The sequence below is a fragment of the Pundamilia nyererei genome, unplaced genomic scaffold (assembly GCF_000239375.1).
Source record: "Pundamilia nyererei isolate P.nyererei 1_Seehausen unplaced genomic scaffold, PunNye1.0 scaffold00124, whole genome shotgun sequence".
NCBI lineage: Eukaryota > Metazoa > Chordata > Actinopteri > Cichliformes > Cichlidae > Pundamilia > Pundamilia nyererei.
Genome location: NW_005187525.1, coordinates 838,993 through 863,995, shown reverse-complemented (window position 1 = coordinate 863,995; position 25,003 = coordinate 838,993). Strand labels below are relative to the sequence as shown.

Sequence of the window (25,003 nt, the reverse complement as noted above, 5' to 3'; positions counted from 1 at the left end):
CTGGGCAAATCATTCTTTAGCCATTGGCTCATATAATCCAAAACATCTCTCCAGAAAAGAAAAACTTTGGAAGACTCCCATAATGCATGCACATAGGTGCCTCTTTCTATCTTAAATTTGCAGCATTAAGCATCATTAATTAAACCCATTTTGTGTAATTTAGATGGGAAACCGCCTGGAAGTTGTACTTTGAACAATTCAGACATTCACCTGAAATGTCTGAATTCAGGAACTGTAATGTGTTAAAGGAGAATCCCTGGGCACTGATGCTGAGGTGCTCCTGATGTGTTTATCAGAGTGTGGATGCTCGATAGAAAGCACCTACGCTGAGAAAAATGTGTTTGTGTGAATGGCTGAAAGAGGTTTGTACCAAGTAAACATTCAACATTAGTCATAAACACACATCTTCTTTTTATTTGACAGAACTGATTCTACATTGAAAAATAAAACCAAGTGTGTTGCTAACTCTCCAAAGGTTGATTCTGTTCATCTGGACGTAGCGTTTTCAGATGAACAGAATCAACCTTTGGAGATTTACTTACCTGGATTGATTGAGAATGCATCAAGACAGGTGTGTTGCTAAGTTACTAAGTTTACTTTTATGGCACTAAAAGACTTAAAAAGCTGCCAAATGTACCACAAGGTGAAAAGTGAGAGCTGTAGCCACAAGAAAGAAGCTAAGCTAATGAAAAAAGGCTGAGCCCAGTGGAAACTTATCACTGAAGGATAAGGTGAGGGACCCTCAATCAATTTCTTGTAACTGCAAGGCAGTCTGGTCAGCTTTAACACACTGAGGCAGCTTCTTTCACACTTTAGATACACACACACTTTTGTGTCTGCTGTGTGCATTAATGCAGGTTTATCTCAAAGCAAAAGCAATCGGAGTGTGCAATGTGAACATTTTGAACATTTGAAGGTGTTTCTTTTGAAGTGACTTAACACAACTGATTCAGGTGTGGTCTGAGAACAACATGGCATTATGGCAGGTGTGATCCTGTGGCATCATTTTATCAACTAATAATTATTGTTGGTGCTCTAATGTGTTTGCCTTACAATATAAAGCTTTTAGGAACCGTTGTTGTCACTTGTCACATTTAACTGGTGGCGCAACAACAGCACAAGCAAGAGTGACCCTCAGACCAGTTTGTACACTACACACCCTGAGCTGGCAACGAATGCTTTCAGACTGCCAAGTGCACAGCCAGTTTACTGTTCCCACTGAACCATAATTTAGCATAATTCATGTCACACCTAGTCATTAGGTAAGCTGCAGTCAGCATTCTGTTTCTATTTTTTCCTCCACTGGCCACAAAATGAAAATGATAAGATGTGCACGAGTCTGTCCTGCACTATTGTTCTTCACTTGCAACAATAATGTTGACTTGCACACAAGATTCTTGCACTGTAGCTAAGTTACAGCTAGCTGGCTAATTTATCTCCATATTGACGATTATTGTAGAGGTAAGTTATTATCATGAAGTCATATTAGACTTTAGCATTTGGTAGCAGTAACACTAACAGTCAATCTAGGATTAGCCAACTAACTGTTACTGTTAAAATGTCTCGATACATGTAAGGAAATTAAGGAAATTCCAAAAAGCTAATTCTGTTCATCTGGACTTCTTCACAAAGTCACTTGGATGATGTAAATGTTAGGTATAACTGTATGTGGTTATATACTGTGAATCTTCTGATGGCCAGCCAAGTTACAAGATCATCATGCAGCGTATAGACAACGTAGCCAGCCTAGATACATTAGCTGGCCTGTGATCCATCAGGCTAACGTTAGCCAAAAGAAGTTTGCTTCACCAATTAAATGTCCTGTCTCGCTGATGCACATCACAATAGTTTTAACCTAATGCACAAATGTCCATTTGGTCACACAGGCTTCACTTTCTCTGATGTTCACTTACCTGCAAGCACAGATCAACTGTTTTTTACCCACAGCATGTAAAGACATTTTATTGAGGCACTGAAGTTGCTATTTATTGTTTAGTTTTTTTATTGTATGTATTTATTTATCTAGGACTCCTGTCATGACAATTGTGTATTTGCCACATTGTGAGGACTTGCCTCCCTTATAGAGGACAGTTCCATGTTGCTTAAATCATTAAACCAAGACTTGCCAGAGTAAGGATAGTTCATCACTATGGAACTAGAGCTAGAAAAAGATATCAGGAAATGAATGTAAGCCGAGTGAAAGGATGGTAACACATCCTCTGTGGGTATGTATGTGTATTTCTAAATATGCAGTGTGATAGAGGCCAGGTGGAGACAGCCTATAGCAGTGTGTGGGAGTTGGTGGAAGGTGTTTGGTCTGACTCAGGGCCAAGGAAAAGTCTTAGCCTGTATCCTGGAGGACTGTATGTTCTTGACTGAGCCCATTCATGTTGGCACACACACACTTGGATACCATCACGCATACTGATATGAAAACATTCACTTTCAGACTATTTTTCTTTCTGTCTCGCTGCATTCACATGCTATAGCTCTTCAGGTCAGCTTTGTCAGCCCTCCTGTTTGTCCCTTGGAAAAGCCCCTGGTGCTTGCAGAAGCTAAAACTGGCAGGACATCTTCTTTCCTACCTGTCAATTCCTGACACTAATTCACACACCAAAAAGATAAGTTTGCATTTCAGTATTAACAGATTTATTTTCAAGTCTCCACTGAAGCTGCTGGAATTTCTTTTCTGCATGGCTGCATAAAAATATCAGACCTAGTAGCGCTCTCTTTTTTCCTTAGGTCTCTGACATCACTTGTTATTTTGCTAAGTGAGAGCCCTGCTTTTACCAGCCCGAGGCTTTTCCTCAGAGCTCTTGTCACTCTCAGCACGACTATAATCTGTTACATTAATTCCTGCTCACGTGCCACTTTGCAGCACTATTTTTGAACACACGCTGATAATCGAGTTTGTCCTCCACCCTTGAGGTTATACACAAACAGGAAGAGTGTTGTTTTTGTTGTCCCAGCAGAGAGCTGGGAGATAGATGAGAAAGAGAGCGAGACAGCCTGAGGCTATTTATCAGTATGACTTCAATCATCTGAACATTTGACAGTTCTAACAGGCATATTGGTTATGCCTCCTTGAGTCATGGTGGTTTGTGTGTCCCAGTGATCCCAGGAGATATGTTGTAGAGGGCTTTTGCCCCTGGTAGCTTCAGTTGAGTCCATGACCACACTATAGTGCCCAGGACAAGATTAACAGGGCCCCACCATGGAGCCAGTTCTGAGCTCACAGGCCTAAGTCTATGAGGTGCGGCCCTCTCATTGGCTCATCACCTGGAGGAGGTGTTGTAGGAGTCAGGTGCAGTGTGCAGTCAGAGGTCAAATCTACAACTTCCTCACAACTCATCGCTCTGGTGACGTAAGAGCCCCAGTTGGTGTCTGATGTTGGACGATACGAGTTAACCTTGTGCTCACTTCAGTGGATCTCTTGGACTCAAAAACCAGTCTCCTGGAGAAGGGCTGGACTTTTACCAGCATGGAATTGCCTCGGTGAGAGATGGGGCGATTGACCTGTACGCTGGGGTTTCTCCCAGTGGGGTAAGAGGCTTGTTTTCCTTCAGGGGAACAGTTCCTGACTGTCCTAACTGCAAACGATTAATTGTGAGTAGTCACTGAATGCTGCTGGCGGTGACCCCTATCAATCACCAGTCACTAGGCTAAAGTGTGCAAAGTGCTATCTGCGAGTCAACAGCGTCAAAGGGATCGCAAAGAAGTATACGGTACTGCTGCAGGTAACCAACTTAAAACAATGTATTGCTTTTTATTGAGCAAATACAAGTGAAACCTCTTTAGCGCATCCCTTTGTAATGCAGAAGAAATTGCAGCATTCAGTAACTCTTCTTTTGTTTGCATTGTAAAGAACAGGGATCTAAAACCTTGAAGTCTGGGCTGTTGATGCTTTAAATCAGAATGAAAATGTTCTTTTGTACTTTTTAAGCTCTGGCTGCTCTGGTGGAGGGAGTAGGTGGAGAAAAGAGATTAAGCATGTGTGGGTGTATGATCCTCACTCTCTCAGATTTCACACTTGAATATTTCTTTGACAGTTTTTTGCTGGCTTGGCTTCAGTTTTTCTAATCAGCACGTTTGTGTTGTTGAGGATATGTATGTGGAGGAGGGCGGACGAGAACTGTTATCGTTTCTAAGAGCTGTCTTCCACTTACTCTGATCTTGTTGTCCTTTCTACTTCTCACTGCTTTTCATGGGATCATTTTTGCTTTTCCTTCACTGCTTTTTTACTGAGGTATAAATGGTCCTTCCAAGGCTTTATTTTAATTACAAAAAACATAATACTGTAGCTTGCCTATGAGGCCCAGTGTGACTGTAGGTGTGGGGGATGCTTTGGGTTTTTTGCTCGCTACAGCGTTTTAGAACGATTGCAGAATTCAGAAACACTTTGTTGTTGTTTTGTACCTGCTGTTGGTACCTTTGGAGCATTTTTCATGAAAGTATCTGACAAATAATATTACAGTGATTACATGTCAGAGCATAAATGGGCTTCCAAATAAATTTTGACTCAAAAACACTATCATGGTGGCATTGATCAAAAATGCCCCAAACTCATAGATGATGGCACAGTGACTGAGTCCATCTTGGATAAGCAGAATGGTCTCCTGCCTTTCCCCCCAAAGAATCAGTCAGCGTCGTGACTTGTGCTGGTGTTCCCAAAGCCATAATCAGAGAATTTTCTTCTTGAATGTTGGGGAACTGGTCAAGGTGTAACCTGTCTTTTTGGGGCGATCGTGGCTCAAGAGTTGGCAGTTCATCTTGTAATCAGAAGGTTGCCGGTTCGAGCCCCGGCTCTGACAGTCTCGGTCGTTGTGTCCGTGGGCAAGACACTTCACCTGTTGCCTACTGGTGGTGGTCAGAGGGCCCAGCCTCGCCTCTGTCAGTGTATCTGTGGCTGCAATGTAGCTGCCATCACCAGTGTGTGTGAATGGGTGAATGACTGAATGTAGTGTAAAGCGCTATACGAATACAGGCCATTTAGCATTTTTAACCTTGTTGCTGAACAAAATTGAGAGACAGGCCATGAAAGCAAACACCTGGGTTTGTGCCTGTGTGGTTGGAAGACTTACCTGTAAAAGGTCTTTTTTTTAATCCTGCCTTTAACTTATAAGAACTACTGCAGCCACAGGATTAACTAATTGCTGTTTTTCTACATTCTAGTCTTTTTAAATGTTTTAACACTTTGTTGATGCTGTTATTGTTATTTTGAATTCCAAAAATACCCACTGTGAACTTCAGGATGATTCTTATTTAATGCTTTCTTTCTTTCTTTACATCTGTAGATATTGTGATGCTATTGATTTCTTTTGGTGGCTTTGTAGGAAAAAACTGATACTGTAATGGATTGGAATTGCACTGGCTCTATCTCGTTTCCAACTCCCTGATTCTCCTACATTAAATTGTTACATTTGATGTTTGCACAAATTGTTTTGTGCTTTTTGACTTGATTAAGCACCTGCGTCTGTGTTATGGGATCTGAACTGGGCATCAAAAAGCGATGGGCAACGTCAGACTAAAAGAAAGGACAATACCACATTGATGAAGTAGTTGCATTTCCACAGAAATAGGCCCTTAAACCTTGCAACTGCTCAAGGAGTAAAAGGGCACGCTGCCTTTTGGTTGCAGCAGGCTGAGGAAAGTCGTCCTCACTGGCCAACAAGGTTATCAGCAGGTGCAGCGTGGATGTTAATAAGTTCAGTCTGAGTGTGGGTAAGGCAGAGGTAAAGAAGTGCTCCTGTGGTTGACTCAGAGTTGAACTCGTCGTCTTTGTCTCTGACACTGATGTGTTGTAGGTCAGTGTGTTTTCACACCAACGGTTCTTTTTTACTGTGCATGTTTTCTGTGTATGCAGGTAAAGCCAAGTTTATCCACATGGGAGAGGAGGTGGATGGGGTAGACATGAGGGCCGAGGTCGGCCTGCTGAGTCGTAATATCCTGCTTCGTGGTGAGATGGAGCCCAGCTGCTATGGCAATGAGGCCTGCAAGTTCTTCAACTTTGACACTTTCGGAGGACATTTGAAGGTAAACTCTTCTGTTAGCTGTCGTTTGCAGAATAGGCAACACCGTGTGAACAGGCTTGAAAAGGAGGAAAAACGATCCCTTTAAAGAGAACCTGTCGTAGCCATTTATTCCCAGCTTCATACTTTAATTCTTGGGCTATACTATAGAATAGTGTTCTGCCATCTGCTTAATGATGATAATGATAATCCTTTTATAAGATTGTAAAAGCAGATATGCAGGGCTTCTGCCTCAGCTGTCTGAGGTGAAGTTAGGGATATGACCACATTTTACATCATATGGACCCAAGAGTAGAAAAAAACCTGTTAAAAAGAAGGTTATGACCTGTGATTCAAGCAACAAAAACGTTTTATTCCAGACCAATGACAGCTACTTTTCTCAGGAACTGCAGAGCTCCACAGAGTGGGAGTGATTACTGCACACATACACAGGAAAACGGTATAAAGCTGCCAAGCTTCGGTGCATTCTTGCTCGCGTGCTCTGCCAAAACTCCTCGTCCTGCGCCCTCATAGCTACTACACAGAGAAATTAGTAAATGCACTCCAGGTGTGCCACACCCTCAGCCATTCTGCCGTCCCATTCCCTCCTACAACCAATCCACAGGCGATACCCTGCCATCACATCCACCCACTGCCTAACTTAGGCCTGGGATCTATCCAGCCTGATCTACTCCTCGCCATAGGAAATCAGCCACCAGATTGCCAAACACTCTTTTACCATGTATCATGCTTTAGCGAATTTCAGGTTCCCACTGGTGTAAAGAACTGGATGGTCAATCCCACGTATGTGTATCCCATGTATCCCGGTGCTTTGGGGTGTGAAGCAGATACTTCACATAGAGGGCAGCACCTGAGTGTGCCTGCCCACATCTGTTCCAAAGTCTTTGCCTTCTGCGTTGGCTGTGACCCGACGGTTCGCTGTTACTGAGGTACGTTGGAACCAGTGAAGCATGTTTGCCTCAGTAACCCCAGAGATGGAGTGATTAGTGCACACGCCCAGGCCAGTGCTTTACAGCTGCCCAGCTTTAAAGTGTTTCTGCTCAGCCATACTGTCCCACCTCTACCTCCACAAACCATACCAAACACCACAGCTGTGTGTTTGACCAGGACTCTAGCCAATCGCAGCATTTTTCATCATTTACTCTGGAACTTTATAAGGAAACCTGATTATTTAGTAACACAAGCTTTAATAAAATACATTTTTCATTGACGATAACAGATATATTAGCTTTTGTCAACATTTGAAAAACTGTCAGGTGGTTGGACAAGCCTTGGTCCCATCTGTAGATCCTACAGCTAGATGAACATAGGGTCCCAATTTGAATTTGAAAACATAAAAGACATTACTCAGACTGTATACCAACAAGTCCAGTACTCTTCCTCAGAGACACAGAGGAAGAATATTTGTCCTTTCATGCTCACAGATGGAATCGTGCTCCATAATTACTGACTTGCACACATTTGCTGGACACTGTATTGTGACACCTAGTGTGTCTTTATCCATCTGAGTACCTGGACCAGACTAAGTTGGATAACACTGAACGAATTTCAGGTTCCCTACTGCTCCTCCAAACTCTTACTTGGGGGAGGAGCTCCATCATACTGTTTTTGAGCCCTTTCTGTTCTCAGTACACATATGACTGTTGATCATCTCATAACAGCTTCATTGCATTTAAAGAAAACACAGGACGGATCATCTAATGGAGAGAAGTGTGCATACAGACAAGAGGTTATTTTATCTTCTATGTTCAGAGTCATAATAATCTGGCTCTGAACACCAACAATGTGGAGAGTCTCTTGTTTCAGGTTTCTGGGTACACACATCACAGAAGACCTCACATGGACACTGTGTCCCTCTAAAACAGTCTGCACTTCCTGTGCACCCTGAGTGGCTTAAAGCCTTCTGGTGTTTTTGTACTGCTGCACCATTCAAAGCATCCTCACTCACGACATGCTGACCTGATATGGAAACAACTCCGCAGCAGATAAGAACACTGCAGAGTCATAAACCTTCACAAAAGATAAACAACACACAGCTGCCTGCCCTTGAAGACATGTGCATATTACACTGCCTGCAGAAAGTACACTGCATCCTAAAGGACTCGTCTCACCAGCTGTTTGAACATCTGCACTCAAGCAAATGTTACAGGTGCATCAGAGCATGCTCTGCGTAATTAAGAACCAGTCTTAATCCTAGATCCCTCTTCCCAAGGGCAGAAGGTAGTGCAGGTCATCTATGAATTAGAAGGTTGGTGGTTCAATCCCCGTCTGGTCCATTCTGCATGCCAAACATCCTTGGGCAAGACATTAACCCCAAGTTGCTCTCCGATGCGTCCATGAATGTGTGTGAATGGTAACTAGAAAGAGCTTAAGCATAGAAGAAGTGGCTGTATGAATGGCTTTAAAAAGGCATGTTGTATGAAGCACTGTGAAAAGCCTACAGAAGAATCCGTCCATTTACCATTCACTAATGAGCTCTGCTCAGGAACCGCACAGCGATAATCAGTGATGATCATTTTCTACACAAGTGCAGAATCTGGTAATTGTCACTGTTTGTAACCTGCACTGTTTTTGAGCTCTTTTAAATGCGTCAAATAAATTGGGAGAAAAGTGAAAAGGACACAGCAGCAGCTCTTTTGGACGCTGACTTTTCAAAAGTCGTGCTCCTGCTCTGTCATTTTTTCTGCGTAGCCTTCACAGCCGACACTTTTTCTCTCTGCCAGAAATCACAACTAAATGCAGCTCGGTGGCACTCAAAGTATGTTTTTACACTAAAACTCTGGGTCATTAGAAATAGCAGCTCTGAATTGCACCCAGAGTGCTTTGCACATTATAGGTGTAATATGTATTATACATTTAAAATATTTTAAACAATAGAAATGTTGCTGCTTTGGTAGGAATGTGTGTTTAGAGCATATTAAAGGCAATAAGTTAAAAAGATCCTTTAAAAAACACATTTTTGAGCATCATTGTTATACTGAAGCTAGTCTTTTGTTTCTTCTGACTTCCTGCACGTTAATGCACCACTACAGCAAATAATCCACATAAACATCTAAAATCTTAATTTAGTTTAAGGCTCATTAAGACTCTCGGGCCTCTGTATGTGTTCATCACTGAAACGTCCTTCTTTCTGTCAGCCTCGTGCACCCTATCATCAGAAAAAGGCAACAGAGACACTGACGCAGGAAGGAGAGGGGGGAGTGTGTGGTTGTCTTCCTGCTGCCTCAATGCCTCCCTTTCCCCAGGGCAAGCTATCATATTCCATTATAAATTTCCATCACAGCCTCATGTCACATATTTCTCATGCATGGGTGTGTGTAGAGCATGAAATAGCATAACACACACAGAGGGTGAGAAACACTAAATGCCTCAGGACAAGTCCTGTCGTGTGAAAACCTCCCATCTCCAGAATTATTAGCTGGTCGCAAGCTGAATGTCGCTGACTGTGATCCGGGTGATATTTCTTTCATTTTTTAGCCTTTTCACAAACACTATGATGTAATGAAAACCAGTGTGACTGCAAGAAGTGTTGGTTCTCATGATTCTCTGGGTTTTTTGGGACATGGCTGCATGGCGTCACAGAGTCTCCTGGCATCTGCCATCCTGCTTCGTTCTCCACATCAACCCATACCTGTCTGTAACTTCATCTTTTATTTGTCCAAATTTCAGTGTTTTCATTATTTTAACGTCCTGTTCTGTTCCTCTCTCGTAGTAGTATTGTTGCTGCTTTAATAGCAAGTTATGTCGTTGATCATGTAACTCCTTTAAAAATACTTCAGTGAAGTGGAAACAAATGTGGTGACTCGAATTAGCAGAGGTGAGGCCTAGCAGACACTGATGTCAACCTGCCAAATTTCAGGACTTATCAGGATCCAAAAGTGTGACTAATTATTACAAACATGTTACCTGGAAGAAAACGATGCATGTTTGTTTGTTTGTGTTTTGTTATCTACCAGGCTGTGAAGATGCTTGCAGACATGCGTATTTCAACGCGGGAGTCGGGGATTTGTCTTGTTCCAGTTTTGTTACATTGATTTAAAGTTTTCACTGAACAATGGCTGTTGTAATAGTGATTACAAGTGTTGGGGTCATTACTCAGGAAGAGTCACGTATTACACATCACTCGTTACTTTAAAAAGTCATTCAGTATCTCCCACTTTACCGTCTCACTCTTGTCCTTCTCTGCACTTGAAAAAAGTCATGTCTATACCCGCTACTCAAAATCTGCATCTCTGTACCACTTTCTACCTCCCACACATGCACAGAAATCAGCTGATTGTAGCCGCGAGAGTGTCCAGGAAATAAAAAACATGTTTCTTTCTGTTCGCCCGGCTGGCAGAGAACTGAAGAATGACATCATTGTAACCATGATGTAATTATTGAGTTTAGTACTGCAATGAGTTACATTACACTACATTACAAGACATACATGATTCAGTTCAATTTTATTTATATAGCACCAGCACCAGTTACCTCGAGGTGCTTTCTATTATAAGATAAAGATCCTACATTAATAGAGAGAGAGCTAGATACTAATAATAATTAATGGTTAAATGCAGAGAGGTGTATAAATACATAGTGAGTGAAAAACAAACACTCAATGGCTAAAGGGCAACGTAGGCTTATTGCAGCATAACTAGGGGCCTGAAAACTGAAGGCTCTGCCTCCCATTCTACTTTTAAATACTCTAGGAACAACAAGTAGGCCTGCAGAGCGAGAGCCAAGTGCTCTAATAGGGTGATATGGTACTACAAGGTCATTAAGATAAGATGGGGCCTGATTATTTAAGACCTTGTATGTGAGGAGCAGGATTTTGAATTCTGGATTTAACAGGAAGCCAAAACAGGAGAAATCTGCTCTCTCTTTCTTGTCCCTGTCAGGACTCTTGCTGCAGCATTTTGGATCAGCTGAAGGCTTTTCAGGGAGTTTCAGTGAGTGTGCAAATGGAAGAAAGCAGTCTTACATATTTGTTTAATATGTGCATTGAAGGACATGTCCTGGTCAAAAATGACTCCAAGGTTCCTCACAGTGTTACTGGAGGCCAAGGTAATGCCATCCAGAGTAAGAATCTGGTTAGAGACCACATTTCTAGGCTTTTCAGGGCCGAGTACAATAACCTCAGTTTTATCTGAATTAAGAAGCAGAAAGTTAGCGGCCATCCAGGTCTTTATGTCTTTAAGACATTCCTGCAGTTTAACTCATTGGTGTGTGTTATCTGGCTTCATGGACAGATAGAGCTGGGTGTCATCTGCATAGCAGTGTAAATGTATGCTATGTCTTCTAATGATGCTGCCTAAGGGAAGCATGTATAATGTAAACAGAATTGGTCCTAGCACTGAACCCTGTGGAACTCCATAATTAACCTGTGACGAGGACTCTCCATCAGAGGTCTCAAACTAAAATGAGCTGTGGGCCCCTGCTGCCACTGTCATCTCATGTGAGAGCCACTGTAGTGTTCAAGTAATGCAAAAAAACTAACATGAAAACACTGAGAAATATTTCCTAAAATGTAGCATTTTGTTTGTTTTTTTAAATTTCAAATATTGTATAACAAGACAAAACCGCAAACGTGAACATTTTTTCCCTCACTCTTAACTGAAGCCTTACATTGAACTACCAAATAAACACATCGGTCCTCTCTTTGTGGCCAGACACGTGGCAGCACTTCTGCTATCGTTTTGTTTGTATTTAACAAAATCAAAATGAAGACCTAAGTGTTCACTTTAGTTTTTGACTCGCTCACTGAACTCAGCCTCAACATGTTTGTGCGCTCTGCTCATATCGCCGTCATGTTAAATAATTTTTTGCTTTTTAAAGAACTTATCCTAACATTACACTCAACAACAAACAACAAAAAAGTCACTTCAAGGGACAAATTGCACTGTATTTCTCAACATTCATATGTTAATGCAAGTGGCCCCTGGGCCGCAAGTTTAAGAGCCCTGATTCACATGACCAAACTGGAGTCCCATTATTGCGTTAATCAACAATGTCATGTGATCACAGTAAAAAAGTACAAAGAAATAAATTACACCCAACACTGGTAGCTACGTCCATCTTTTATTTACAGTCTATGTGCAAAACAAAGAAATTGAACATTAGAATAAAAAAACATAAAATAATGATTTAAAAATCTAAATCTGACTCTAGTGTTGCTAGTCCTGCTTTTCATGTACTTTTGTTTTTTTGCTCGTGTCTGATTGATGCAGTAACTGGAGCTCTCTGACTGAAATGTGTCCACTGTCATCACCAGGTGGAGCATGGTTTTAGGGCAGTCCACATATCTGGGATGGAGCTGCAGCACATGGGCCAGCAGACCATGGGACACTATCCTATCCATTTTCACATGAATGGAGATGTGGATGAGAGGGGAAAATATGACCCTCCAACGTCTGTCAGCGATTTATCCATTCACCACTCTTTCTCCCGCTGCGTCACTATCCACGGCTCCAATGGACTGATGGTCAGTTAGGAAGTTGTATAATTTATTTCTGTATTTTTTGTATGTATTAATGCATATATAAGAACGCATACATAAAAATGTGTAATTTATTGTTAAGAGTCATTATTGCAGCTCTTAACCTTCACTGGCTCAGAAGCACCCTGGTAATGTTAGTGAGTGTTTTTGTATTGGTATAGCGCCGTACTTATTGTTGTTGGTGACTCTTACTAAGGCAGATACGATGACCTCATTTAAAGGGTTTTATATTCTTTTTAGTCTCCAGTAATGTCTCATAAAATCATTATTATAGTGACAGGCATATAATTTTAAATCTCTTAAAGAAACAGTTTGTATGAAGATGTATATGAAATATATGAATTGAAACGCAGGAAATTGGGCACTGTGTGACATGGATAATAGGGGGATTCAAGCTATTAAAGACAAGTGCACGACTATAAGTATCTTTTGGGGTCTTGTTCATGAGCCAAAGAAGAGTGGAGCGGGAGATTATCTCTGTTGTGGTGAAGAGAGCTGAGTATTAAATTGAAGCGGTTAATTAATGTTCTTACTGTCACCTATGGTCACAGGGTCTGGGTAGACCACTGACATCTCTAAAGGGTGTCTAGGCTCTGGCTTAGTGATAGGCTGAGGAGTCATTCATGTTGGACTCAGAGTGGCTACTCCTCCAAATTGAAAGGGTCCAGCTGAGTCAGTTTTCAGGTTCATATCAAGCAGGTTGCTTCTTTGGTCATCATATTCCAAGATTCCCGGCTGTCGCTTGTGTAGCATTAGTGCTACTCTGTCGTGCACCGGCTGCCCATGTGTGTTTCTGTCTGGCTACATTTGTTCAGCCTTTCACAGACTTTAAACTGATGTATCCTAAATTTGGCTGAAAAGGGAAAGCGAATAACAAGCACAAATTCAACCTAACTTCATCCACTTATCAGTTTGCATTTATCCACTAAACCAGAGCTTCCCAAAGTGTGGGGCCCGCCCCACTAGGGGGCTGCAGAGCCATTGCAGGGGGGGCTCGGTATAAAAAGGGGAAAAAAACAGAAATCTTGGACACTGCTAGCACGCGGCGCCCACACAAACGCAAAGCAGGAGATGAAACGTCGCTGAATATGTTTCCAAACCAACTTCATTCTAAACCAAAGACTAGAAAATCTGGTGAAGCAAATCTTCCCTTTGGCTTCACCTGCACAGGTGCTGAGGTAGGTCTCCCTGCAGGGTTGGTTTTCGCCAGGCTGTTTAAATCACAGACAAACAGGATCCCACATTCTTGATTTTTAGTTCAAACACTTCTTGTAATGACTAACTGCTCCTGACATGTTGGAGATGTTTGCTCTTTATACAGTAAAGTTACAGCAGGATACAAATAACATCAGTCTGATCCTGCCACAGTTTGTTCCCCTGGTTCAAATCACGGACTAACAGGATCCAACAGCTGTTTATGTTTTTAAACCCATTTTGCACAGAGAGGCATTTTTTGAAAAATGTATTGATGCAATGTTGAACATTATTACAGAGGGGAAAAACTACATGTAAAATAATGACACCATTATTTGTAAGTGGAGGGACAGTAACTGCGTGTAAAACCTGCAGACAGTCAGATTAACAGTATTTTGTCATCATTCTGCGGTTCATCTCACGTAAACATGAAAAAGTTGGGGAACCACTGCACTAAACCATTTTCGTTGACTAGAATTCAAAGCTGAAGTTGGGTTAAATTTGGTGCAAGAATTTGCTTCCTAAGCCACAAAAGAAACGCATTTGATAAATAATGGAGCTTCTGATGAGCAATTACACTTTAGAAAGTTCACACTTTTGTTATAGACATTTTTTTCTACAGTTAGATTTGAAGTGGACCCCATGCACTATGGTGACCTACTCTACAATCAGTAATGTACTGTGTTGCCTCCCAGGTAAAGGATGTGGTGGGATATGACACACTAGGCCACTGTTTCTTCACGGAGGATGGTCCAGAAGAAAGGAATACATTTGAGCACTGTTTGGGTCTGATGGTTCGAGCAGGGACCCTGCTGCCTTCAGACAGAGATAGCAAAATGTGTCGTGACATCACTGATGGAGCATATCCAGGATATGTGCCCAATCCACGTCAAGATTGCAGGTACACAAAGAAAGTTTGATTGCACATAAACGACATGTTTTAAATAGATTTTTTAGACTCTCTTGTTTAGTTGTAACTGTGTACTTACAGTGCCTACACTGTCTTCTTTTTTTAAAAGGTCATTGTTCATGATACCTGTTCTAAAAAGCAGTTTCAGTATTTAGTTTTTTAACAAGTGTGCCACCATCTTGTGATGTAATTCATTTGGTTGGTTGCAGTTACTAGCTGCATCTTGTGTTGGCTGAGTAACGACTGAACCAACTGACACTAAAACTGAAGAGCAGTCCAAGGGGCTCATTGTTAGATGTGACGTGTTTGTACAAAAACGAGGATCGATGGTCCACTGCTGCACTGGAGAATCCAGAATCACTTATTTTGTAAAGCACTTTAGATCTGATACCACATTTACAGGTAACAACTGTGCTGGTGCCACAGTGCTGAGCTGGTTTGTGTGTGTCAAACAATGACGCATAAACCTCCAGCGATGATAAATATTAAGTAGCAGCTATCCATCCATCCATTATTAGGTATTTTAGTAAAATTATGACCAGATGTTGGACTATAAAAATGCAAGCAGCATGTCTTCACATCACTTCCTTTCCATTATGAACAAAACAGAGACATTACGGTTTTTGAATGTAGACTGTTGAGAACTACATGCTCATCCTATCATCAATTCAACGCAATTGTGTTTATACAGCGCCAAATCACAACAAGGTGCTTTGTATTGTAAGGTAGACCCACTCAGAATACATAGCAGCTTAGTCCAGGTCACATGACTTTCTATCTCACCACACTGTCTCTGCATGACGGGGATGAAAACAGTTACTTAAAACAGTCATTTAGGGCTCAAGTGCTTTCACTGTTTTTGAGCATGTGTGTTTTTATGTGCATGAGTGTGAGTATGCATCGGGCAAAATCATTCATCCAAATCATGCCCTTCAGATTAAACAGTAAGACATGGCACTTGGTTATATAAGCATCAGTGAAGATGCTTCAAGCTTCCTTTTTTGGTTTTTTGATTTTTTAAGCATCAACACACATGAGTGAATGAAAAGCAATTACATTTTTCTACTAAGGTATTTATTTCTACCTCTACATTGTATGGATATGTTTCAGTGTTCTACTGCTGACTCCCACACAGTGACTATTTTTATTTGCTTAGTTTTGATACGAGACCTTCATCAGTTAATAGTTCAGGATAAAACTGGCAGCAACCTTAACACGGTGCAAATGCTGAATTTCAAGAAATTCAAGAAAGTAACAAGACAAAAAAATGATCTGAGTTATTAGAAATACGTCGAGTCTTGCATGTGTCTTTTGCCTTTCTGTCTTATCTTGTCATCTTCTGTTGATAGTCATATTTAACCGTCCTGCCATGTAAATACTGAGATGCTTTGACGTGGCTTTAAAGAGGCCGTTCATGCTGAAAAACCCTTTCAGTTGGAGCAATTCTGCATATAAGTGAAGTGAAAGACTCATTGCCAGTTATTGAAACTGCTTGATTATTTCAACGATAACGATGGCACAATAAGTTATTAGGTTGAGGGAATAATTGGTTTTTATAGAGGGGTAGGTTTGGATTTTTCCCTTTGTTACGTCGCTATTTAAAAATTGCATTTTGTTTATACTTCAGTTATTTGATGTATGATTAATGGGTAAATTATTTTAAAAAGCAACTTGTGTATATATTGTATATAAAACTTAATAAAACATTCTTTGCAAGTAGTAAGATATTGTTCAACAATGCACTGACAGGCAGTGAGTCACTTACAGTCTTGACAGAGGTGAGTTGAAATCCACTTCCCTCTTTGAAGTAAGAGTGTGGCCAAAAACGAAACCCTGAACTGAAAGCTTAATTCTACAATAAAAAGATAAACATATATTATAGTGGGGCTATTAGACAGAAACAGGAGTGTGCAAGCTGATGAATAAGCTACTATTGTGTGATGACTCAGTCACTGGGTAACAGCCAGTGTTGTGGGCTTTCAGATGGTTCCAGTGGATATCCATAGAGCTGACACGACTGAATAGTAAAGCCACTATTGCATGTTAGTAACTTTTGCCTGTTCTCACATGTAGTGTTTCCTCATTTTATGGTCATGGTCTTTCTATGCTTCACTTTTTCTCCTGCAGATATATTTACTCTTTCCTTTTGTTTAGAATAGCTTCAACATAGAGTTTGAAGAAAAGTAGCTCCACTAATGTTTGTGGATAAGGCTGAAATTCACACTCATTGAGAAAGTGGTTGCTTTGCACCAAGTCAGGAACATGATGACATGCTAGAAAGTTGGTTTGGTGTCCTGTTAAAGTAACTTTAGGTCTGCCTGAGCCAATAGAGTGCTCCACTAAATGCACACTTTAATATCTCATTCATTTGTTTATTACTATTTTCAGCGTGACTGAGGTGACTTTCTTCTTAACTCTGCTCTATGGTAAAATAAGCACCAGCACTAGTATTCCCACTAGTGGGAAGTGATAATGTTTTTCAGTAATTTGGTGATGTTATTAATGCACTGTCAATGTGTGTTATTAATTATAACCATAATAATTTGAAAAAAATCCCAGTTTTGCCTTTAAACCTGGACATGGTTTCCCTTGATAGAAGCTAACTTGGTTGAGGAATATAGTTTGCTCTCCCTTGAATCATGTTACCATGCCTACAGTAAAAGTGTTTTGGGTTTTTTGCAGACTTCTTATGTAAATGATTCTTTTGCATTGCACTGTTGTTGTATTCATCCTTTTAAGATTTTAAGACTAACTACAAATTCCTATAATGGAGCTGTGCAAGTCACATCATTGTCACACAATTGAGCATGGTGACGTTTAGCTCAGCTCTCAGACCTTCCTCCCTCCCATCACTTGTGACAGAAATCACATCAAGCAGGCTGGAGGGGGGCTAAGCCTTGATTGGGACTGGTTGAGACGTTGATTACATTGAGCTAATATCGTTCTCACCTCAATTGAGCTGCAGCAGGGGGTGATGAGTTGACAAGCGTAAATCATTGTTAAGGCTGCATAATGGAGAGGAGATGTTAACAGATAGGTCAAGTTGAGAACTGTGAAAGAAAGCAAACACACTCTGTTCTTCTGCAAAAGGCAAAAGCAGAGGTGGAGGTCTGTGATCAGTGCAATTTGTACATCATGAAACTTGGTGGAAAGGTAGAGCACGGATAATGAGAGAGCTTTCAAATATTCTCATGATATTCCAACCCTGTGACTCCATGATAACTGAACCAGTAGCTCCGTTCATTGATAAAGACGGTGGTTAAAAGCTCTGTGATCATGATATGAGGTGGTGACACAATCTCTGTCCCAATCATTACATGCACCTGCTGGGTGTGTATTGGGTACTTCATGAGGATCATTTTTTGCTAAATAAAGTTGAATGACAAGCAAAACTTTCTAGCATGGATATTGAACTACTGGACAAAAGGAGAACCCTGTAAATGTAATGTATGTTTAATGCATCTATTATTCCTCCTTCACCTACTTCATGCTGATGCTGTTCTGGAGCCATTTCCATCTTATGAGAGTTGTGGGTTCGAATCCCAACTGGGGCATCTGCATCCAGTAAGGGTCCCTAGGACATCTATAAACAGGAAGAGCATATGGCAGAAGGATGCAACACATAACGCCAACGCTCAGTGGCTGGTGGACCTTAGAGCAGACCACTGAAATGTCCCTGAACAGGAATTAGTATGAATACCATAGGAGCAAAACACCAGCTACTGGTAGACAGAACAGTCATCTAAGACTGTAAGACCAGGCCCACCAGCCTGTGCACTGTCTGGACTCATAACTTGCCCCACACCTAGATCCTGGAATGCCTAGAACTATACAAGATCAACAGGACCCTAAGAGCCTTCTTCAGGAACTCAGTGTGGATAGGGTGTACAACACTAGAGGCCAACTTCAAGCCCATAGCACAAGTCACCATCAAATGCGGGATCTACCAAGGAAGTCCTCTGCCCCCACTACTATTATGCATAGGCCTGAACCCCCTCAGTGAGATCACTGACAAGACTGGCTGCAGATACTGACTACAGAATGGAGCACTAATGAAGCACATGTATGATATCAAGTTGTATGTCAGGCATGAACGATACATCGATTCACGGATCCACACCACCAGGATCTGCAGCAAGGACATCGGAATGTTGTTCAGATCGAAGAAGTGTAGTCAGATGGTAACAAAGAGAGGGAGGGTAGTCAGAACTGAGCACATCGAACTACCAGAAGGCAACATTGCAGACATCGAGCACAGCTAGAAGTACCCCAACCACTCCACCATTTGACCTTCGATCTGAAGAAGCTTCTCGGATGAGAGGTGAAACGTCTTCAAGCAACTTAAGGAAGTCCAGATGCTTTTCTTTCCAAGTTCATTAGAAAATGTGTACTGTAGTGACATTTGGACAGTTTCCCTCATTTTGGGAACAGAACATACGTCCTTACTCGTGTAGAGTTTCCTTCTTGTTCTAGCACCCTGCAGGACTGATTTCAGATCCAGACATAGACGTAAATTATGTCCATTTTTGCACATACAACACTCTGACAATTTAGAAGCTATCTTCTCTCCTTCTTCTCCTCTGCATTACTGATTTAAACTATTTATGTGAAATCCAACATTTCTTTTCTTTTACAACAATCTTCTTCTATAGTGCAACTTCCACGTTCTGGATTGCCAACCCTAATAACAACCTCATCAACTGTGCGGCTGCAGGCTCGGAGGTGAGTTGTCACTTTCTCATCTCTCAACCCTTCCCCACCCCTCCTATATCCCCTGTTTCTCCAGGTGGAGCTCTTTCTCATTACCACATTGCCAGGTCAGATTAATGGCTGTATACTTCTATCACCGTCTGGAACAAGCAGACAACAGACGCCCTGCCATACTTTCACTATGATAGAGTGCCAATTATGATCTTACTTTGAGGATTTCACCAGGATCCATTGGGAGGAAGTGTCAATTATCCTCACCAGTATAAGAACTTTTCTCATTTACACACTTGTAAAGAACAATAGCAAAACAGAGGCTGACATGCAAAGTGCAAAACTGATTCTGTGGTTATGTTTATGTATAGGAGTCTGCACATGTTTGTGTATGAACAGAAATACAGATCGTTTTTGTTTTACAGATAAAGTAGTTACTGTAAACTAAAACATTTTATCCTAACAGCTCTGTTTGTAACTACATGTCTATTTGTGTGTAAACCCTCAGGAAACAGGCTTCTGGTTCCTTTTCCACCATTTGGCGACAGGCCCCTCAAATGGGTCATACTCCCCTGGATATACAGAGCACACACCTATGGGCCAGTTTACCAACAACAGAGCCCATTCCAACTTCAGGGTGAGTCTGAGGATGAACTGCTGTGGGGAGATAAAGAAAGCTGTGATAGGGAATTTGACTAAAAAATGAATAAAAAGTTGGAATTTGTCTCTACTTGTTCAACACATTAAGTAATCAGTTATTTACTGTTGGAAAGAGCAAGCAGGAAGTGAGCTAACGAAAAGAAGTTCAGTCTTCTGCTTGGAGATAAGATAAGTTACTGGGTACTGGCAAAGTATTTTCTTTCCATGACCATGTAAACTGTGCCTCTATCACAACAACTTCCACAAATCTGGGAAAGGATAAAATCTATAAAAGGATTCTTAAAGACGTAAGTGTTCATCAGTCTACAATAAGATTATAACCAATATTAAAAAAGTAGAAACCAACTGTGTGTCACGGCTGGGGCAGCAGTCGTGTGGTGTTGTGAAGGAGGACCAAAGTATCAGACAACGGCGAGTGAGTTTATTTACAGTGAGTGACAATGAACAGAAGTGAGGACAAAATTAAGCGATAACCTAAACTGAGGAAAACTAGAGAACAAACCTGAAATCATACAAACACGGGAAAACGGCACGGAGAATGTCGGGAAAAGAGACACGGAAATACACAGTTACACAGACAGACCGACACCAACTATATACACACACAAGGTAATCAGGTAATGACACACAGGAGGGAAGCACAGCTGATCCTAATTCACAAGACGACAGGAAGACACAAGCTGACACAGTGATAACAGACACAGACCTTTAAAGACAAAGTCAGGGACACAAACAAAGCACCAGGAGAACGACACAGGAAATAAACCCAGAACTGGAAACCCTGAGAATGAAACCTACATACTAATAAAGATAACCATGAAGAAATTAAACATCAGATGAGCTAATAATAATAAACATAATGCCAAACACAAAACACTGGGTCAACGACCCAGCACCATGACACTGATTTCAGGTGATCTGATTGCTTGGATGATTATTTTGTTTACTCCCACTATTATGTACTTAAAATGCTCACTTCACAATCCAAATACACAGTTTTGCAAAACCTATGGCCTCACCCATCCAGATAATTGAAATGAGGTGTTCTTCATTTGACTCATTTGGTGTTTGATTATCAAAACAGAGCCAATAGCTCTCATTGGTTTCGCAATGACAATCAATAGAGAATTAAATGAATAAGTGATATCGATATTGGAATCAATTCGCATCCCTTATCATACAAAACCCTGTCCCCCCCAAAATTTGTAGCAACATGGATTTTGTTTTTGCCCGACAAGTATACTGAAAGTTGAATCTAGCAAACAACACATCAGCTTCTTTGTTCGACCTCTCTCAGTAATTTACACTAAGTGTGAAAACACTGTTGTTCATTCGTTTGTTCCGAATTGTTCAGGGTAGCTAATTATGGTCAAACATACAGCAGGTCATCAGAAAGTTGGCAGTTTGATCCCCAGCTGCTTTAGTCTGCGTGCCAAATATCTTTGGGCAAGATACTAACCCCACGGTGTGATCGTGGCTCAAGAGTTGGGAGTTCGCCTTGTAATCGGAAGGTTGCCGGTTCGAGCCCCGGCTTGGACAGTCTCAGTCGTTGTGTCTTTGGGCAAGACACTTCACCCGTTGCCTACTGGTGGTGGTCAGAGGGCCTGGTGGCGCCAGTGTCCGGCAGCCTCGCCTCTGTCAGTGCGCCCCAGGGTGGCTGTGGCTACAATGTAGCTGCCATCACCTATGGGTGGATGACTGGTTGGGGTCCTTAGGGACTAGAAAAGCGCTATATAAATACAGGCCAGGCCATGTTACTCTCCAATGCATCAATCAGAGTACAAATGTGTGTAAATGTTAGATAGTAAGCATAGAAGAAAGCTTGTTTGTATGAATGGGAAGTGCTTTGAGTGCTCCAGTAGAGTAGAAAACCACTATATAAGAACCAATCCATTTATGAAAAATGTTTTCTTACTTAAGACTCCACCATGGTAAAAAAAACAAACAATGACAAGCTCCCACTCACCTCTGAATCAAACCTGTGACACATGCACAGGCTTATTTTATTTGGTGTTTCAAAGTAAGAGTGGAGAAGAGCTTTGGGCTTAGGACTTATACCTACCCTAGCTTTAACAGTGTTTTGTGGGCCTACTTGATGTAACGCTTTATGTGGTGAATAATAAAGAACATCAGACTAAAGAAAGAAAATTGCTGATCCTATAAAAATGTCAGCTTCATTTGTTTCTACTCCTCCATCCTCCTGCCTGTGACCCAGAAAGCAGTCTCAGTAAGCCATGCTGAATGATTCAGTTCTTTCAGGACAGACCAGAGTTCCAGAGTTTTAATTGTCATATAGTATATAGTTAGCTTACTTTGCAATATTTTCTTTCACTTGTCATTTACAAGTGCGTGTAGACCATTTCAAAGAATACAGTCCCTAAGAATATCACAGATAATGCTAAATTCACAGCTCACCAAACATGAACACTTAATGTTAAAAGTGCCGTCATCATCGGTGCTGATGGCCTGTCCTCCCTTAAATGGTGGAATTGGATTGGATCCATTTTTCCACAAAGCCAGCAAAGATACTGATGGTTATACAGTGGTCCCCACTTCAATTCAATTTTATTTACACAGCATCAAATCACAACATCAGTCGCCTCGAGGCGCTTTATATTGTTAGGTAGACCGTACAGTAATACATACAGAGAAAACCCCACAATCATATGACCCCCTATGAGCAGCACTCTGGCAACAGTGGGAAGGAAAAACTCCCTTTTAACAGGAAGAAACCTCCGGCAGAACCAGGCTCAGGGAGGGGCGGGGCCATCTGCTGTGGCCGGTAACTTAGTCACAGTGATAGTGTGAACACACTTTTGTGCAAGAACTGAGAAATGGTCAAACTGTTAGAAAAAAAGAGAGATAGTTGGAAAAAGTCAAGATAACAGAAACGGAGGAAAGCAAGCCAGATGAGTGGAATGAGATTGGTGGTGAGATAGGACCAAGTTTGGAGTGACCTGTGGCTCCTAACACAGCACAGCTGGAGCAGAGAGAGATTTATGAGGCACCGCTGAAAGGGAAGCGCTGTTGTTATTGCCTTACTTTCTCGAGCCCTACAGTGATTTCTTTCCTGTTCCATCTCACTCTCTCGTTCCCTTCTGCACTTTTAATTTGGATCATCCTAACAGGAGCATAAATCATGTGAGGTTGGTGTGAGAGAAAAGGTTGTTTCAGGGCTGCTGGTTGAGTGTTCAACAGCAACACAATGGCAGTGTCTTTGTTTAGAAGCAGCACACTGGGATACTTTTATTGTTGTGGTACTTTTTATTTTATTTAAGAAAATGCTACAGGAGGCTGGATTAGAAATTGGGAAGCATGTAGGGTTATTCTTTGCTTGATTTAGGAAAGTTTCAATAAATGTTTCTTATCAGATGATTGGATTTAAAGCTTCGTTAAGTGAGATACGGGAACATTTCATGCAGTGTATTTATCCTTTATTTAAATGTTTCCCAGTTCTCTGTAACTGTATTTTTTCATAGTTTTACTTGCCTCCTAAATCTATGGTGATTGATTTGAAAATCTGCAGCTCTTTTCAGGCTTTAGGGGCATGACTGTGATGATGACTGGTCTTATATCAGCAGAGACAGATGCATGCCAACCAAAAGCAAGTCTCAACAGTGTTAACAGTGTAATGTTACTTCAGCAAAGCAAACAGGAATCAGTCAGCTGAGGCTTCACCTTGAAACTTGATAAACTAGTGTTATAAAACAGAAGGAATTATAAATAACACCTCACTTCACCTAAAGGCCTGTCACCTTTTTCAGTCCAACAGAAACCTTTGTCACTGTTTGAGATAATATGACACTCAAAGCCCGGCTCTCACTCTATAGTCTTCATCCCTATTTTCTTCCTGTATGTAATGTCTAAAACAATTTAAAAGTAAAATTGATTTCATTTATTTATTGATTGATTTTTATCTCTGTGCCCCTCACATGTATATCCCCAATTTGCTGCTGCTCACTAAATTTACATGATGTCATGGTAAGGTTAGCAGAGTTTATGAAGAGCAGTCTAGTGACACTGGTATACAAGTGGCTCGATTAACAGGAAGAGATGTTTTATTATATTTTAATGGGGCGATCGTGGCTCAAGAGTTGGGAGTTCGTCTTGTAATCGGAAGGTTGCCGGTTCGAGCCCCGGCTTGGACAGTCTCGGTTGTTGTGTCCTTGGGCAAGACACTTCACCCGTTGCCTACTGGTGGTGGTCAGAGGGCCCGGTGGCGCCAGTGTCCGGCAGCCTCGCCTCGCCTCTGTCAGTGCGCCCCAGGGTGGCTGTGGCTACATTGTAGCTGCCATCACCTGTGTGTGAATGGGTGGATGACTGGATATGTAAAGCTTTGGGGTCCTTAGGGACGAGTAAAGCGTTATACAAATACAGGCCATTTACCATTTTAGACACGTTGGAGTGTATAAAAAATATGGATGTAGTCAGTGGCATGTTGAGGAGCTAAGACTTATCATCCTGATGCTAACAAACCTGTGTAACTAAGAAGTAAGCTAAGAAAGGAGTTAATAATGAAAACTGTTCCAAAAGGAAACAAGTACATAAACGTGGGCAAACCCAGCACACAGCTGCAGGCTACAGCTGCCTGTCAGCCACAGCAGGCACACTTCTAAGTTAAGACTAATTACAACCCAGAGTTGTCACTTACTATGCAGTTGCTATCCTCAAGCACGACCTCAACAAGTTTGAGGTCTTCCACTGTTTGCATCAGGTTATCAGAGTGTCCCTCCTCGACCATCTTACCAACAGCACAAAACGTAGTCAATGTCACCAGCAACCCTCGATGGAAGAGCTGATCCAGAAGAAACGACTGCAATCTGGTTTGGACACGTCTGTTGCATGAGCAACCATCGCCTCCGATATCGACTTCTGCTGCATCACCTCTCCGCCCGCTGAAGAATCAAGCATCCAAGAAGACTTGGATCAAGCAAATTGATGACGATCTTAAAAAACGACATCTAACCCTGGAGCAAGCAAAGGTCAAGGCCAAAGATCGCAAGGCCGGGAAGTGGATCGCTGACCAAGATG

At 41.5% G+C, this 25,003-nt stretch overlaps 1 protein-coding gene across 1 annotated transcript in view; it reads left to right on the top strand.

Moving 5' to 3' along the window:
- The window catches only part of cemip (cell migration inducing hyaluronidase 1), a 132,853-nt gene that overhangs the window by 86,154 nt on the left and 21,696 nt on the right, over window positions 1-25,003 (top strand). Inside the window, exons 11-15 of the mRNA XM_005742891.1 lie at window positions 5,864-6,033; window positions 12,283-12,492; window positions 14,397-14,602; window positions 19,264-19,333; window positions 19,821-19,949. Coding sequence (XP_005742948.1) covers window positions 5,864-6,033; window positions 12,283-12,492; window positions 14,397-14,602; window positions 19,264-19,333; window positions 19,821-19,949 — 785 coding nt within the window. The remainder of the gene's footprint in view (window positions 1-5,863; window positions 6,034-12,282; window positions 12,493-14,396; window positions 14,603-19,263; window positions 19,334-19,820; window positions 19,950-25,003) is intronic.